Source organism: Meriones unguiculatus, chromosome 8, assembly GCF_030254825.1.
Source record: "Meriones unguiculatus strain TT.TT164.6M chromosome 8, Bangor_MerUng_6.1, whole genome shotgun sequence".
NCBI classification, from domain to species: Eukaryota; Metazoa; Chordata; class Mammalia; order Rodentia; family Muridae; genus Meriones; species Meriones unguiculatus.
Genome location: NC_083356.1, coordinates 21,059,443 through 21,075,140, shown reverse-complemented (window position 1 = coordinate 21,075,140; position 15,698 = coordinate 21,059,443). Strand labels below are relative to the sequence as shown.

Sequence of the window (15,698 nt, the reverse complement as noted above, 5' to 3'; positions counted from 1 at the left end):
CTGATATCTCGTGTCTTTCCTCAATCTGTTGCCACCTTTACTTTTACACACATGGGCATGAGCATCCTGGCACTTATGTGGAGCTCGGAGGACAGCTGTGCTGAGTCTGTTCTCTCCCTCCACCTTGTGGGTCCCAGGATCAAACTCCAGGCTGCCAGGCTTGGCAGCAAGCACCTTTACCAGACCAGACTAGGCCGGCCAGTGAGCTTTAAAGACCCACCTGTCTACACCTCCTTTCCCTAAGGCTATGATTATAAGAATACATGCACTATCCAGTTTTTTCCTATTAAATAATTTAATTTTTAAGATTATAATTACATTTCTTCTCCCTTCCCTTTTATCCCTTCAAACTCTGTGATATACCACCTTCCCATACCTTATTCTCTTTCAAATTCATGGCCTCTTTTTTTTTAATTGTTGATACACACACACACACACACACACACACACACACACACACACTTTCCTAAACATATAAGTATAACTTGCTCAGTCTGTATAATGTTACTTGCATACCTATGTTCAGAGCTGACCACTTGGTATCAAATCACTAATGAGGGACTCATGCCCAAGGAAGACAACTTGCTCTCTGCATTCCTTAGTTGCTTGTAGTGCTTTGTCTAGGTTGAGGCCTCATGAGCTTTCTCCCTCCCACATTAGTCTGTTGGTATTGTCCATATTCAGATCTTGTTTAGGCAGCCATGTTGATGAGACTTGATGGGTGCAGCTTCTGGTAGTTCTAGGAGACATATCTCACAGCAAACTCCCCGTTCCCCTGGCTCTCACAATCTTTCTGACCCTTCTTCTTCTGTTAGGACCCTGAGCCTTAGGTCTGGGAGCTGTGTTATAGATGTACCAGCAAGGACTGTGCTCCACGGCTCTGCATTTTGATTGGTGTGGTTCTGCAATGGTTCCCTCTGTTGTGAGGAGAAGTTTCCGCAATGAGGGGTGGGAGCTACACTTAGCTGTGGGTGTGAAGATAAATATTTCAAACGTAGTTAGAGATTGTATTGGTTTAATAATGTGGCCATTGTAGGTTCTCCTCCAAGACCCATGACTTCACTGGCCTTGAGTAGTTGGCTAGGATTTCAGAACCAGGCACAAGTTCCTTCTTGTCGAGCAGGCCTTAAGCCCAATTAGAAGACCGTTGTTTGCTGCCACAGTCTGCACGCCAGGACTGCACCCTTAGTGTTGCTGTTCCATGTGGTCGTTGATGTGGTTCACAGGCAGCGTAGCTGGGTAGCACTGTCGGTTGTTTCCCTCCTTTGGAAGCTGCATGGCACCTTCTGGTACCATGAAAGCCAGTCTTCCAGGAGGAAGCTTTCAGATCAGAGTCTGCTCAGGTCCTCTTGGGGTGGGCAACCAAGGGGAGCAGCAATAGCCTGTCATATTTTGTGTTTGGGGAATCTCTTGGACAACCCTGACCAACAACTCAAAAGAAAGCTTGTCATGCCTGGTTGGTATTATTGTCAGATAGTCAACTCTATGCCTTTCTAGTCTAGGCTCTGGGGATCTGAACTCAGATCCTCATGCTTGTGTGGCAGGTACTCTACTGACTAAGCCATGCCTACAACCCAAGAGCTGCTTTTCACCCTGTCAAATACACACTCACAAGCTCTGAAGGAAAAAAGTAATAATACAAAACCTAAAACTCCTCTGAACACATCACTAAGAAAGCTGAAAGACAAGCCACAGCCTAGAAGAGATTTGCAACACAAATTACAGACATAAATTATATGTGCATATATATGTAATGCTACAAAATCAATTCAGATGAACAACAAACAATACACAAGACAAATGGGCTAATTATATAAATTGGCAAGCCACAGAGGAGAAAATAAAAACACCCAATCAATATGTGGAAATATTCCAATTATACCAGCTACATAATTCAACTTTCATACAAGTGATAAAAATATAAAGCTTGAAAGTATCAAGTGTTAGTGAGGGCGTGAGGGATGGGTGCTCTCGTGTACTGCAAGCATGAACTGGCACTGATGTTTGAGGAGCTAACTGACAGCAATAATGAAAAGGAAAATGGGCGTGCAATTGAGCCTAGGGAAGCCATCTCTAAAAATTCACCCTAAAGAACACTCCCATGTACACAAGGCTATTCACCAGAGCCATTATTATGAGTGAAAAAACATAAAACACTAAAATGCTGACCAGCAGGAGAATAAATTATATATTTAAATATTACAGATTAGGAAAAACCTCTGTATAGTAACAAACACACAAGGATAACCAAGTGGTATTCTGGTTTATTGTTTAAGGTTTATTTTTATATTTTTAAAAAATTGTGTGTGCGTGTGTATGTGTGTGTACTGAACTCTGGTCTTTAGAAAGAGCAGCAAGTACTCTAAATACTGAGCAATCTTTCCACCTCCGACCCAGTGGTATTCTTACACTTCATATAGTTTCAGGAAAAGTACAGAATAATGTTTTAAAACAAAATAAAGTTAGCTGTGTATAACTCAAAATATGTGTGCAAATATACAGAGGAAAGTCTAGAAAATACTTACCACATTATTAGCTGTTAGCCCTGTAGAGATGATTATGCTGGGTAAGAGACGTCAGGATGTGGAATGGCTTTATTTCCAGTATTTAAATGTTTTTAATGAGTATATTCACATATGAACTCATGTAGTTCTAAGGCAAGTATAATGTATACAGATTAAAATACAAACTTAAGAATAATATGTGGTATGGGGAAAGCCATGTGAGTCCGACCATAGCGAAATGAGAAATTACTTAGCACATAGAAAGATTTCATAACAGTTGTGACATTTTCACTGGGCCTTGCTATTTGAATAAGATTTTGTCAAATATTTATAGTTGGATAGAAAGCTGATTGACATTTTCCAAAAACACATACTGGCACATAGATGCATGTACCAACATGAATCCCACCCAGTGTTTTTTTTCTTTCCCTATGACCCTCCATGAGAGCCGGAGGTCTGCTCCCCTGTCTACTGAGCCTGGGTGAGGCTTTCCGCCTGCCTGGGTGAACAGAATACTGGGAGCACAGTGGATTCTGAGATGGATTATACAGCTTCTGCTGGGTCTCTGCTCTCTTCTTGGACAGAATGTGCTCACCCTGGGAGCCAGGCACCACACTGTGAGGAAGCTCTCACTAGCCCACGTGGAAAGACCAGTTAAATAGGCTCATGTGGAGAGGAACTGAGGCCCCCAGTGGATAGCCAGCAGCAAGGCCAGACAAGGCTTCAGAAGACTCCTGCCCTGGCCTTTGAGCTCCTCAGCCGGGCTCAGCGATCTATCCATCATGGGAGAGGCAAGCCCTCCCTACTGTGCCTTGTCCTAATTCCTGACCCAGAGAATCCATGAACATAATAAATGGTATTTACACCACAAAATTTAGACCAGCATGCTACCCTGGAACAAAGAGAGTCTAAAGAGAAAGGACTACACATGGAATGTCGCAGAGTCCTGGGAGTACTGGCGGCATGGGATGATGGGACCAGAAAGACTGGCTGGGATCAAACTATGGAAATTTCATATGACAATATGAAAAACTAGATTATCTCACTGGCAGCAGAGAGCTGTTGACAGTTGTGAAGCTGGGAAGTGAAATGCTAGGATCTGCATTTTAGCAAGCAGGGGAAAGGCTGGAGAAAAGAAAGGCTTAAAAATAGGAGAAGGGTCTGGAGAGATGGCTCAGTGGATAACGTGCTTGCTGCACAAAGAAGCCGGGTCCGGCTCGGAGCCTCCTGGAACGCTAGCACTCAGGGGGGCAGAGACTGGATCCGGGGGCAAGGGGAAGAGCAAGAGGAGTAGGAATTGGTGAGCTCTGGGTTCAGCGAGAGGCCCTGCATGACCCCGGTGACCCCTGCCTCAGAAAACAAAGCAGAGAGCCGCTGAGAAAGACATCTGGCATCAGCTTCAAGCCTCCTCCACATATGGCATGTGCATGCACTGGCACATATACACCCAAACATAAACACACACGTGTGCACACACATTAAAGATAACAGGCCGAGCCCCTCTGCCTGAGATGGCCCTGACCAGGGAAAGCAGTGGGGGCATTTCCTCACGCAGCGTGCTGTGTGGCCTCTGATTCTCATCAATTCTCACCTGCATATGTGTTGAAGTGTTAGAGGGAAAATAAATATTCACACAAAGGCCTACCTTGGCTGCTAAGTTAGGGTTGTAGAACCAAAAGCAACCAAGATGTCCTGTAGCGGCTGAATCAATACGCTGGTACATCTTATTGTGCACTCCGAAGAAAAGAAGGATTCAGCCATGAGAAGAACTTTCACGGCAGGTCACAACCTGAAAGAAGCCCATCTTTTTTTTTTTTTTTTTTTGAGACAGGGTTTCCCTGGGCTGTACTGGAACTTGCTTTGTAGACCACAGAGTACCAGGATTAAAGGTGTGCACCACCACGACCGGGAAGAAGCAAAGTAAAGTGGTTATGCAAGCGCGATTGCAATGCTATGACATTCTAAGGAAGGAAAAACTATGGAGATAGTAAAAAGGTCAGCGGCAGCCAGCACTGAGGGAGGCAGAGATGAACAGCGGATCACCGAGGGACCTTGTGACAAGGAGGCCACACTGTATGGTAATAGTGCATGTATGCCATGTGTTCAAACACACGAATGCCCCACACCAAGAGTGAACTGGGACAAAACTACAGACTTAGAATGACCATCACATCAGTCAAGTCTGACTGTAATAAATGTGGATAGTGCTTTGCACAGGAGCACACAGAATCTCTGCATTTTCCACTGAGCTGTGCTGTGAATCTAAAACTGCTCTTAAAAAGAAAGTCTATATTTGAAATGTAGGAGAAAAAATGTTAGGCGATGGTAGAATACAAGAAACATTTTCCTTACTGCTCTACCTTCAAGCTTTTAGATTTGGGCTGTTTGCTTTAAAGGTATAAGAATACTAAGGAAGGCAGATGTGGTGGTGCCAGCCTTCAATCCCAGCACCCAGGAGACACAGGTAGGTGGATCCCTGTGATTTAGTTCCAGGTCAGCCTGGTCTACACAGCAAGTTCCAGGCAAGACAAGGCTACCTAGTGAGACACTGTCCCAAAAACAAACAAACAAATAAATTGTCAAGCAAGCTGTCCCTAGATTATAGCGATTTATAACAATTATCTGTGCTAATATCATCACACGCAACTTCATGTTTTTGTTGTGTTTCTAAAAATATTCTTATAGTTCTCACAGGAGTTTACAGAACTATTCATAAACATGTGCTTGTAAGGAAATAAGTCTATACTAACATTGTGGCTTTCCAATTGGGGTGTTGCGAATCTGTGTAAGGGGAAACTTTGAGGTTTATGGTCGAAGAACAGGAAGCAGAGAGACTCTAAACCATGAGGAACTACCTTTATGAGGAAGGAGGGGACAGCTAGGAGCTAGAAAAGCAAAGGCAGGGGTGAGAGGGGCTGAGGACGTCTCCCTCACTTCCTGGTGAAAGGTGGTCCACCCCACTGCTGAGCACACCTAGAAGAGGAGCCTATTGCCACCAGGATGTGCCTGGGTGTGCAGTGTGCACTGAGCCCACATCCCATGAGGCCTGGGCTCCATCTTCAGCTCCAAAGTGTATTGCAAACTGGGACTTCATGGAGAGCAGTGACAGAAGGGAGAGGTTTAACCAGAGCCAGACCCCAGAGGGTCCTGACAGCAGCCGCGCCCAGATGGGACTCAGCATTGTCATTTATTGGAGGTGGCGTTGTGTCATTTTATCCTGTGCCCTTTCCTCCCAAGGTTTCCGAGATAGGGTCTTACACTGTCGTGCAGGTTGGCTTTGATTCTGTCTGTCCCATCTTGCCATCCTGAGTGGTGGGGTTGCAAGGTGAGCTACCATGCCAGCGTTAGCCTGTGCCCTTTCCTAATGTTAATTATTCAAGAGATGATTAGTTAAGCTGTGGGGTTGACACTAGGCGTTGTGCTTACTCACGTTTTTATGTAATGCCTGCTTTAGAAGGATCTCATTCATTAAACTTCATCAAAAACGAGTTACGCTTAAAAAAAATACTAAAATCGTGCTGGAGAGATGACTCAACAGTTAAGAGCACTGGCTGCTCTTGCACAGGATCTGGGCTCACTACCCAGGACCCACGTGGTGGTTCCCAACTGCCAGTTCCAGGCGACCTAACACCCTCTTCTAGCCTCCATGGCACAAGACATGTGGTGCACAGACATATATACAGGCAAAGCATTTATACATAGAAAAATAATAAAAATAAATATTTTTTTAAGAACAGAAAATTAGTTCTACTCTTCAAAGCTTTCAAAAAAGTTTAAGGATTTAAGTTGATTTTTTTTAAAAAAATGAAAAAGAAGTGAAAGAATAAAAATCACTGTAGCAAGTGACTGACAAAATGGGAGTCTAAGGCCATGTACAGGTTGGATTTATTATGTCAGTCTTGTCCCTGATTACCAACGAGAAACAAAGTCAACCACTGCTGTATTTCAAAATCAAATCCTCTATTTGTGTAGCCTTCCCTCCTAGTGCACCTTCTGTTTCTGAAGAAACGTCTGTCTGTAACCAAATTACCTGTATCCCAGAGATTGCAGACCTCTGCTTCCCCTTCTGACAGCCAGGAAGTAGGAGACGTGATGGAAGGAGGGATTGTTGGCAAAAGCTGCTTCGGATATTCATCATGCAACAGTGTTAGGTCCTGACAGAAACAAGAGAGAAGGCATGCATTGAAAACAAAACTAAACAGAAATGCACCAGAGAGATAGTTCAGCCATTAAGAGGGTGTGATGGCCTTGAAAGGGATAGAGATGGGTTCCAGCATGAACATCCAATAGCTCACAACGGCCTGTCACTCCAGTTCCAGGGGACCTGATGCCTCTGGCCTCCAAAGGCACCTGCGCTCATGTGCACATGCCCAGACACATGATCAAAGGAAAATCAGTATATGCTGGCTTGTAACTTGATGTAAGTTACAAGCACTGGAGAGGAGGGAGCGAACGTCAATTGAGAAAATGCTTCCATAAGATCTGACTGTAGGCAAGCCTTTAGGGCATTTTTTAACATAGAGATTGATGAGGGAGGTCCCAGCCCATTGTGGGCGGGATCACTCCTGGGCTGGTAGTCCTGGGTTCTCTAAGAAAGAGGCTGAGCAACTCATGAGGAGCAGGCCAGTAAGCAGCACCCTTCCATGGCCTCAGCATCAGCTCCTGCCTCTGGGCTCCTGTGGTGCTTGAGTTCCTGCCCTCACTGCTTTTGATGATGAAGTGTTATATGGAACTGTGAGTGAAATAAGCCCTTTCTTTCCCAAATTGCTTTTGGTCATGGTATTTGATCACACCAGTAGTAACTCCAACTAGGACATTAGGTTTGGGATCTGACATGAATTCAGCCAGGAGACAAAGCAAATCTACCCCAGGCTCCTATAAATCTCTCTGGCATGTCTGTAATCTTGATTTTTAAGGTGTGTTATGTAAATGGGTCCGCACAGCATGCGGTCCGTTAGGACTGGCTCTTTACATCCAGCACCGTTCCCAGAGACTCACTCAGGTTGTTGTGCAGTGAAAGCTCCTTCCTCTTTGCTGCTGAGGGGTGCAGCAGACACTGATGTTTAACCCACTTAACTACGTCTGGGTTCTTTTTAGGTAAAATCTCTGGGGGCAGGGTTTTGTATACTGTCAGTACGCTTCCATATCTATGATGACTAAGGGTGCCCTTGGTAAATGGATGGATTGTCATGTATTCAGATTTTGTTGTTGTTGTTGTTGAGAGAGTCTCACTATGTAGCCCTGGCTGGCCCGGAACTCAGAGATCCACCAGCTTCTGCCTCTTGAGTGTTGGGATTAACCAACCATGCCCAGAAGAGGCACATGGTTTTTTGTTTTTTGTCTTTAGAGATTTAATTTTTGTGGCCAGCCAAAGACTGGCCCTGCTTGAGACCTATCCCATGGGTGAGGACCAATCCCTGACACTATTACTGTTACTCTGCTGTGTTAGTAGACAGGAGCCTAGCACAACTCCTCTGAGTGGCTCTACCCAGCAACTGATGGGAACAGATGCAGAGACTCAGAGCCAAACATTAGACAGAGCTCAGGGAATTTTATGCAAGAGTTGAGGGAACGACTGAGGGAGCCAGAGGGGTCAAGGACTCTACAAGAAAATCTACAGTGTCAACTAACATGGGTCCATGGGGTCTCACAGAGACTGAACTACCAACCAAAGAGCATACCTGGCTGGTCCTCGGACCCCTGCACATATACAGCAAATGCACAGCTTGGTCTTGATGTGAGTCCCCAACAACTGGGGCGGGGCCCCTCTGTGCTTAGCTTTGGATCCTGCTCTAACTGGGCTGCCTTGTCTGGCCTCAAGGGGAGAGGATGTGCCTAGTCCTGTAACCACTTAATGCACCAGAGCTGGTTGGTACCCTTGGAGGAATTCCCACATTCTGAGAAGGAGAGGGGAGAGTGTGTGAGGAGGGGACTGAGAGGGGAGGAGGGGGACGGCAATCAGGATGTAAAGTGACCAAAGAAATAAATTAATGGAGAAAAAATATTTATTATTGTGTATGAATGTTTTGCCTGCATGTATGTCTGTGCACCTGTATGTCCCTGGTGCCCACAGAGGCAAGAAGAGGGTATGGGATCCTTGGAACTGGAGTTATGGCTGGTTGTGGATTGCCATGTGGGTGTTGAGAACTAAACCTCGGTCCTTTGCAAAAGCAGGAAGTGCTCTAAATCGCAAGCTCTCTCTCCAGCCCATTTGTTCAGTTTTATAAAATATTACCAAGTTTTTTTCCCTAGGGCAACTCCACCTTTTGAAAATCCTACCAGCAAAACAGGAGTGGTTAGCTTGAGGGGTTATCACCGCTTCTGTTTCACCCACTCTGATACTGCAGCGTGTGCCCCTCTGGGCTGGCAACACTGGCCATCTCTCCCAGCATTTCCTTGGTATCGTATTTGCTGAAATGACTCTTCATAGTTTGCCCACCATCTGATTTCCAGTTTGCTGAGTTTTTCCATTAATGGGTGTTGGACTCTATCAAATGCATTGCTCTATCAAGTCAAATTATCTTATGATCTTTTTTCTTTAGCGTGTTGACAACACAAATTGCATGAGCTCAGACTGACATGCCACCATCTCAAGCCTATGACAATCTCTTCTGTGGTGTGTCTGCACGTCCCTTCTTCCAGGCTGAGGATACCGAAGATACTGAAAACAGAGAGTATCCATGGTTACCTGTTGGAGTCTGCACACATTAAACTCATTATCCTCTCAGAGCAAAAATACCGCCACAGAAGAAAAACCCCAAATGAATGCAAGCACGTTAATTTCATTCTGTATTTTAGGAATTGTGTTTTATAATGATACAAAGTTTTTCAGCTTCTCAATGACAAAAATCTACACACAACTTTATATATATATGCAAATGTATGTGTATGGAAGTATGTATAGACTTTTAAACCTAGGTCCTACCTTTATGAGCAAATGCGGTATCTAGTATCTAAGTCTGGCTTATTCACCACACAAGTGTTTATGGCAGTTTTATTCATGACTGACAGAAGTTGGAAGAAAGCCTTGGTAGGAGAATGGGTAAACGGTGCTACATCCAGGCAGCGGAATGTCATTTAACACTAAAAAGAAATGCATATGCATACTACACAGTTAACCATTTCCATAGAGTTTAGTGTGTGTGTGTGTGTGTGTGTGTGCACAAGAACACATGCCCAGGCACAGTATCTGAAGACTGGAGGACTGTGTGGGATGTGTTCTTTTACTCATGTCTTACTCTCTTAAGACAAGGGCTTTCAGTGAACCTTGAGCTCACTGCACTTGCTAATAATACTCTTGTCTCTGCCCTCCCCCGGCCCTCCACTAAGCACTGCAGTCACAGACAATCGTGGTCACGGCCCCTTTTATTGTGGGCACTCAGGATCTGAACTCAGGTCCTCGTGCCTGCACAGCAAGTGCTCTCACGGACTGAACCATCTCACCCCATGAATAAAATTCTTAGCACAACAGAGTAATACTTTCAAAACTAAGGAAACCTTTAATATTTATGATTGACACTGGCCCATTTTCTTCATATTGTCCAGAGTTTTTATCATTCAGTTTGGAAACAAGGTTATCTGTAGCTTTACTGAAACAAAAACAAACAAAACCCCCTTCATTTCCTGCCCACTAAAAGAAAATTAAAAAAAAAAAAATTTGGTTGCAGCTGTTTCCATAGCAACTGATAGGAGCTGTTGTGAAGTGGCTCACACAAAATTAAGGCTGACCAAAGCTTCTATGTCATTGTGAGTTGCTAAATCAATACTGATGGATGATAAATGTCTGTGTTCTGCTGCCTCCACTTAGGATTTTGCAAAATGAAAAATATACAAATTTTGCCCTTTGGTTTATTTCTGTGCAATTTGTCCTATTTGCAAAATTTTGAACTCATCAGAGCTGCAAGGGAAATGGAAATTAAGCTTATTCTAATTATGTTTGTTCGTCATTCCCATCTCTGCTGCATCATTGCTTCTGCTTAAAAGTCCACTTTAATGTTTATGTTTGTGCTTTTATTATTATTTTTTAGGTTAGAGAATACTCACTGCAAAACACCAAACAACACGAATGGTAAAGAGCAAAGAACAAAGTTTCGGCTCACTTCTCCACAGGCGCTGAATTCCTCTACTTCAGACAACTAGCATTCAGCTTGTTTTATGAATTTGGGGGGATACTTTCTGTGCCAACTCATTTTTTAAAAAGCTAAATGGAATCACTATGCGTGCACACATGCCTGCTCAGGAATAAGCGGTCTATGTCGGCCATCTTCCTGCATAATAAATGTAATCATTCGCTGGGTGCTGTCCCCTCGTGGGCTTCTTTCACTGAAGCGTGTATTACAAACATGCTTCTCTCAGGACAGAGCTGAGCTCTATTTCTGTTGTGTAAATGAACTTAATCATCCCCTATTGGTAATCACTTCAGGATTTTTCTCATTTCTATCTATTAAAATTGATGCAATAAGGAGCTTCATAGAGCCGCCGTTTCAAGCTGTGTGTGCACGGTGTCATGGCTGAGCATTCACGCGGGCTCATCTCCAGTTTGAATGCTGCCAAACTGTACCCTCAGAATTCGCACCTGCTTGTGCCAGCAGTGCGCTGGAGGAGCCCTTCCTCTCAGCACAAAGACAGGGTGGCAGCAATTAAACTTTTTTTTTTTTTTTCATCAGCGTGAAAGGTTTTACCTAATTACGGATAGGAGTTGAGTAATGTTCTCTGAGGTGCTTCATCCTTCCCTGTCATGTCTTTGGTGCTGTGGATTGGAGCCAGGGCCTCGGGGACAGAAAGCACTCTCTCCTACTCAGCTGCAGCCTCAGCCCCTGCTTACCAACTCCGAAAAGGAACTTCTTATGAACACTTACTCATTTCTGATGTGTACTTCTAGCATGTGTATGAGGGGGAACACATCTGCCACAGTTCATCCGTAGACATCAGGGCACAGCTTGTGAGAGTCGCTTCTCTCCTTCCACCACTGGGTCCCGGGACTGAACTCAGGTCAACAGGACTGCTGGCAAGCACCTTCACCCACACAGCCATCCTGACTGCCTTTTTATCAATTTCTAAAACTGTTGATCTTCTAAAGAAGTATCTCACTATCAGCTCATTATTCATTTTCAGTTAACTTTAAACTTTTTTTTTTTTTTACTTAATTTGTGTTTTGTTTTAGGTTTGCCTGATAGAAGTCTTTAACTTTTATGTGGCCAAATCTACTTATCTTTGTATTATTACTTCTGGAGTTTAAGAATTCTTAGAAATATTTGTCTTAGACTCTACAACTTTATAAAAACTCTCCTTTAAAAAATATATATATATTTGGGCTTAGAACAAAAGTGAGCAGAAGGTAGAGATTTCCCAGTATGCCCTGCCCATCTTATCCACAACATCACTGTGGGCATGCTCCCTGAATCGTACTGTTGTTGAGTGGACTACAGACACACACTCACTCAGGTCTGTCATTTCCAATGGACACACCCCTGCTGCCATTCATGATTTGGGTTTGGCAGCAGTTTAATGACACATGCCGATCATTATTGTATAGATCAGTTTCCCTAAAGCTCTCCCTCAACTGCCTATAGATCCCTTCCTGCACCCCAGAGCCTCCAATCCTTGTACTCTCCAGGTTTGGGCTTTTCCAGGCTGTCAGACTGTTGTACTCCCACGGTACATACACTTTCACTGGCATCTTGCATTTATTAATAGGCATTAAAGTTTCCTCCACATCTTTATGGATTACTGGTTCATTTCTTTTTGTTTTAATTTTTCCATTATTTTTATTAAAACATTTAAGTTAATATAATGAGAACTAGTAAAAGATGAACAGCACCAAAATAAAAATGCAGCTTGGGGCTGGAGCAATGGCTTGGTCGGCGAGAGCACACACTATGTGAGCATGAGGACCTGTGTTCAGATCCCATTACCCACGTTGAAAAAAGTCTGATGTGACCATGAACATTAGCTACTCTTCCAGGGGATCCAAGTTCAGGTCCCAGCACCCATATCTGTTAGCTTACAACTATCTGTAAGTCCAGCCCCTGGCGATCTGACGCCTCTGGCCGCCACGGCACTGTGCACGAGAGAATCACTCACATGGGCGTTCACTCTCACATAAGTAAATAAATACATAAACAAACAAACAAACAAATAAATCTTTAAAAATATATTTTAAAACAATTGTATGTGTCTCTTTTAAGATAATTTTCTCTCATTTGTAGAAAGAGAATAATTAAAGAAGTTTCTAGTTGAGTTTTTTGAGAGATATTTTAAAGCTGCCGCACTCTGCCTGAGCCCAGGACAGTACCACTCCCTTCTTACTCTGCACGGGGAAACAAGGGGCTATTTGCAGAGATGAGCACCTTGCAGGTGCTCACTGAAACAGCAATTAGCTTTACTGTTCAGCTTGCTGGGATTTATCTTCTGCTATAGGAGCAGGCAGCTAGAGAAGACATATTGGATTGCAGTGAATGTTCCCAGCAGTGACAGGAGGTCATGCTTGTCAAGAGGATGATGGGATATTGTTAACACACAATCATGCCTTAAAAAAATGAAAACACGGCTCCTGGAATACTCCCTGTGAAAGAAGTTATTATTTTCTCACTGATACAAAATATGGTATTATGTAAATCAGTAACTGAAGGCTCCTCTAAAATAAGGGCAAAATGTCAGGATCTAAAGACAGATACAAGAAATCAGGTTGGCATTTGAGGTCTTTGGCTCTACTACACAGAGGAATATTCAAGTCTGCTTTTTACTGAAAAGCTATCAGCATCAAAGAAATTAGTAGTAAGTTTAAAAATCATTTTGCCCTTATGTCTTATATTTTTAAATAATCTAGTTTTCTTTTTAATCTGTAAACTGTTGTACATTAAGGAACAGTAAATTTGAACTATATAAATCCCTTTCCAAATAGTAGGAAGCCCTTAAATCCATCACCTTAAAGGATTGAGGGAAGGGCTTGGCCAAGAATTCAAACCTCCTTTCTAGGACATGCAGCAGATGGTTAAAGAACAGCATTCATAGGAAGGAAGAAAGTCAGCACGCTGACTGTCCACATAGGACATGTAAGGCCACAGTCTTGTCTCACAGGGAGCTGTCCTTCCCGTTGGAAAGCATAGAGTTATACAAACAAAACAACAAAAGCGAGTGAGCATTTGACCTAGTAGTCAGTCAGGAGTAGAAGGGATTTCCACGTAAGACATTTCTGCAAGGCCATGCTTTGGAGATACCGTCTTTTTTCCACATATCCAGTAAGGAGGAAAAAAAATGCCATGTGAAAATTAAAAAGACATAGCCATGCTCAAAAACCAGGCTAATATGTTCACAGACAAGAGAATGAGCAGAACCATGCTGGGTTAAAGCTGCAGACATCTGGAGCTCTGGGGCCAGAGCAGAAAATCCCCACTTGGCTCCAGAGAGGAGGTCAGGCAAAAGGCAGCCACAGAAGACTGAAGCTTCCACATGGCCTGGAGTCACACTCAGAACTGGGCTCTCTATTCATAAAGGAAGAAAGCAGAACAACCTGTTACTCAGTCACAGCCTGAGGGAGCATGTCACTGAGGTAGGTGAGGAGACACATGCTTCCCAGACAGCTGCCCCATGAAGGGACACACCTTCCCCAACAGCTGGACCTCTGCATCCTGTGCTCTACGGACCAGATCTGCAACATCTCTGACATCAGTGAAAGAGAGGAACCTCAAGCTGTCAGTGGTAAGTCCTGGGTGTGGTCAGCTTGAACAGGAAAAAGAGGGGAGCAGGAATTGTTAGTTAAGGAGGAATAAGAAGGCTGTAACACTCACACACACTCACAGGCACATGACCCATCCAAGAAGAGCTTATGATCCCATATTCTAAAACCAAACAAGTTCACTCTTGACAAAATGAACATAAACCAATCTAAAAAGCATTGAAAACGAAGTACAGATACCTCGAAAAGACAATGGAGAGAACAGCCAGTGACGGGGGAAGCAGGTCTGCTGCTGAGTGCTGTCCCAGCCTTCCCCGGCAAATGCCAGGGGCTCCTAAAGGGGTGTTTTCCACCTGAAGTCTATCTCTGTGATTCTATAAAACCTGGAAAGTTCAGTATACTCTCTAGTATTATCCTTATCATGTAAAGAAAAAGTAAACAAGAACAGAACCAAATAAAGGTGAGCAGAAGCGATCTGAGATCCCGGGAGTGAAGACAGTCCCTGGAGTAAGAACCACTCTCAGGACAGAGATAATGTTAGGCACTGACACATGAAAGGGCACATGGACTAGAAGACAGACTGAAACCCAACAGGAAGATGGAAGACAAAAAGTAGTTTGGAAAGCAGGGGGGATGGCAGATTAAATGGCCCAAATGTGCACCTAGGAGATACTAAGCAGAAAGAATTGCAAGGCAGTAGAAACAGCAGCATGAGAAGGACCGTGAGTCAGAACCTGAAACGTGAGCAGGCGTGTGCACACGGAGGCGGGAACACGGAGCAGGTCTGAGGTGGGCGAACACAAAAAGAACACAGAAAGGCGCTGGCTCGTGGTTCCGGTGGCTCCCTTGCACAGCAGAGTACCATGGAGGGAAGACGTGAAAATGAGAAGAAGAGGGAGACACTGTCTCTTGTGAAAGGCTCTCTGTGTGCATAGATGAGGCAGTTGGTGTGGGCCTCATCCTGGGCAGAAGCTGAGTGGCATGGTGGGGGCATAAAATGAGGAGGAAGCTGCCTCATCTGTTGGCAGAAGCCCCAGTGGGGGTCAGTGGGGATGACCAGGCAGTCCTGGGAACACGTTTTTCCTTCTTCCTGTTTCAACTCCTGCATAGGCAGGTCTCCCTTTAAGGCTGCTGCTTCTTGGGGTGCTAAAGACAAAGAATCCAGGTGAGGCCTCAGTACTGCAGGGGTGGCCCTCTTCCTATACAGGAGCAAGAGAAGTGTCCCCTCCTACAACCAACCTTCCACTCCCCCGCTTAACCATGCTGCCCCACCTCTCCAGGGGGTGTACTGACAGCTGTGGCAGGGAGGAAGGAGGACGCTATTTTCTTCAGTGGTATACCCACAGACCAGCCGCCCTTGCTACCTGTGCTTGGGCCAGTAAATGTTACTACTCGCAGGGGCTACACCACAGAAGGCCTGGAGGCCTCGTGGGCTCCTCCCCCATCCTCAATGGAATATTGTCAGGCCTAACCCTTCGAGGGACTTGCTGACAAGAAGGGCTGCAGAGCAGGAGGGG

General features: G+C 44.4%; 1 protein-coding gene across 1 annotated transcript in view; it reads right to left on the bottom strand.

Annotated features, from left to right (window-relative positions):
- The window catches only part of Enthd1 (ENTH domain containing 1), a 107,425-nt gene that overhangs the window by 47,005 nt on the left and 44,722 nt on the right, over positions 1-15,698 (bottom strand). Inside the window, exon 6 of the mRNA XM_021640342.2 lies at positions 6,535-6,658. Within this exon, the coding sequence (XP_021496017.1) occupies positions 6,535-6,658 (124 nt within the window). The remainder of the gene's footprint in view (positions 1-6,534; positions 6,659-15,698) is intronic.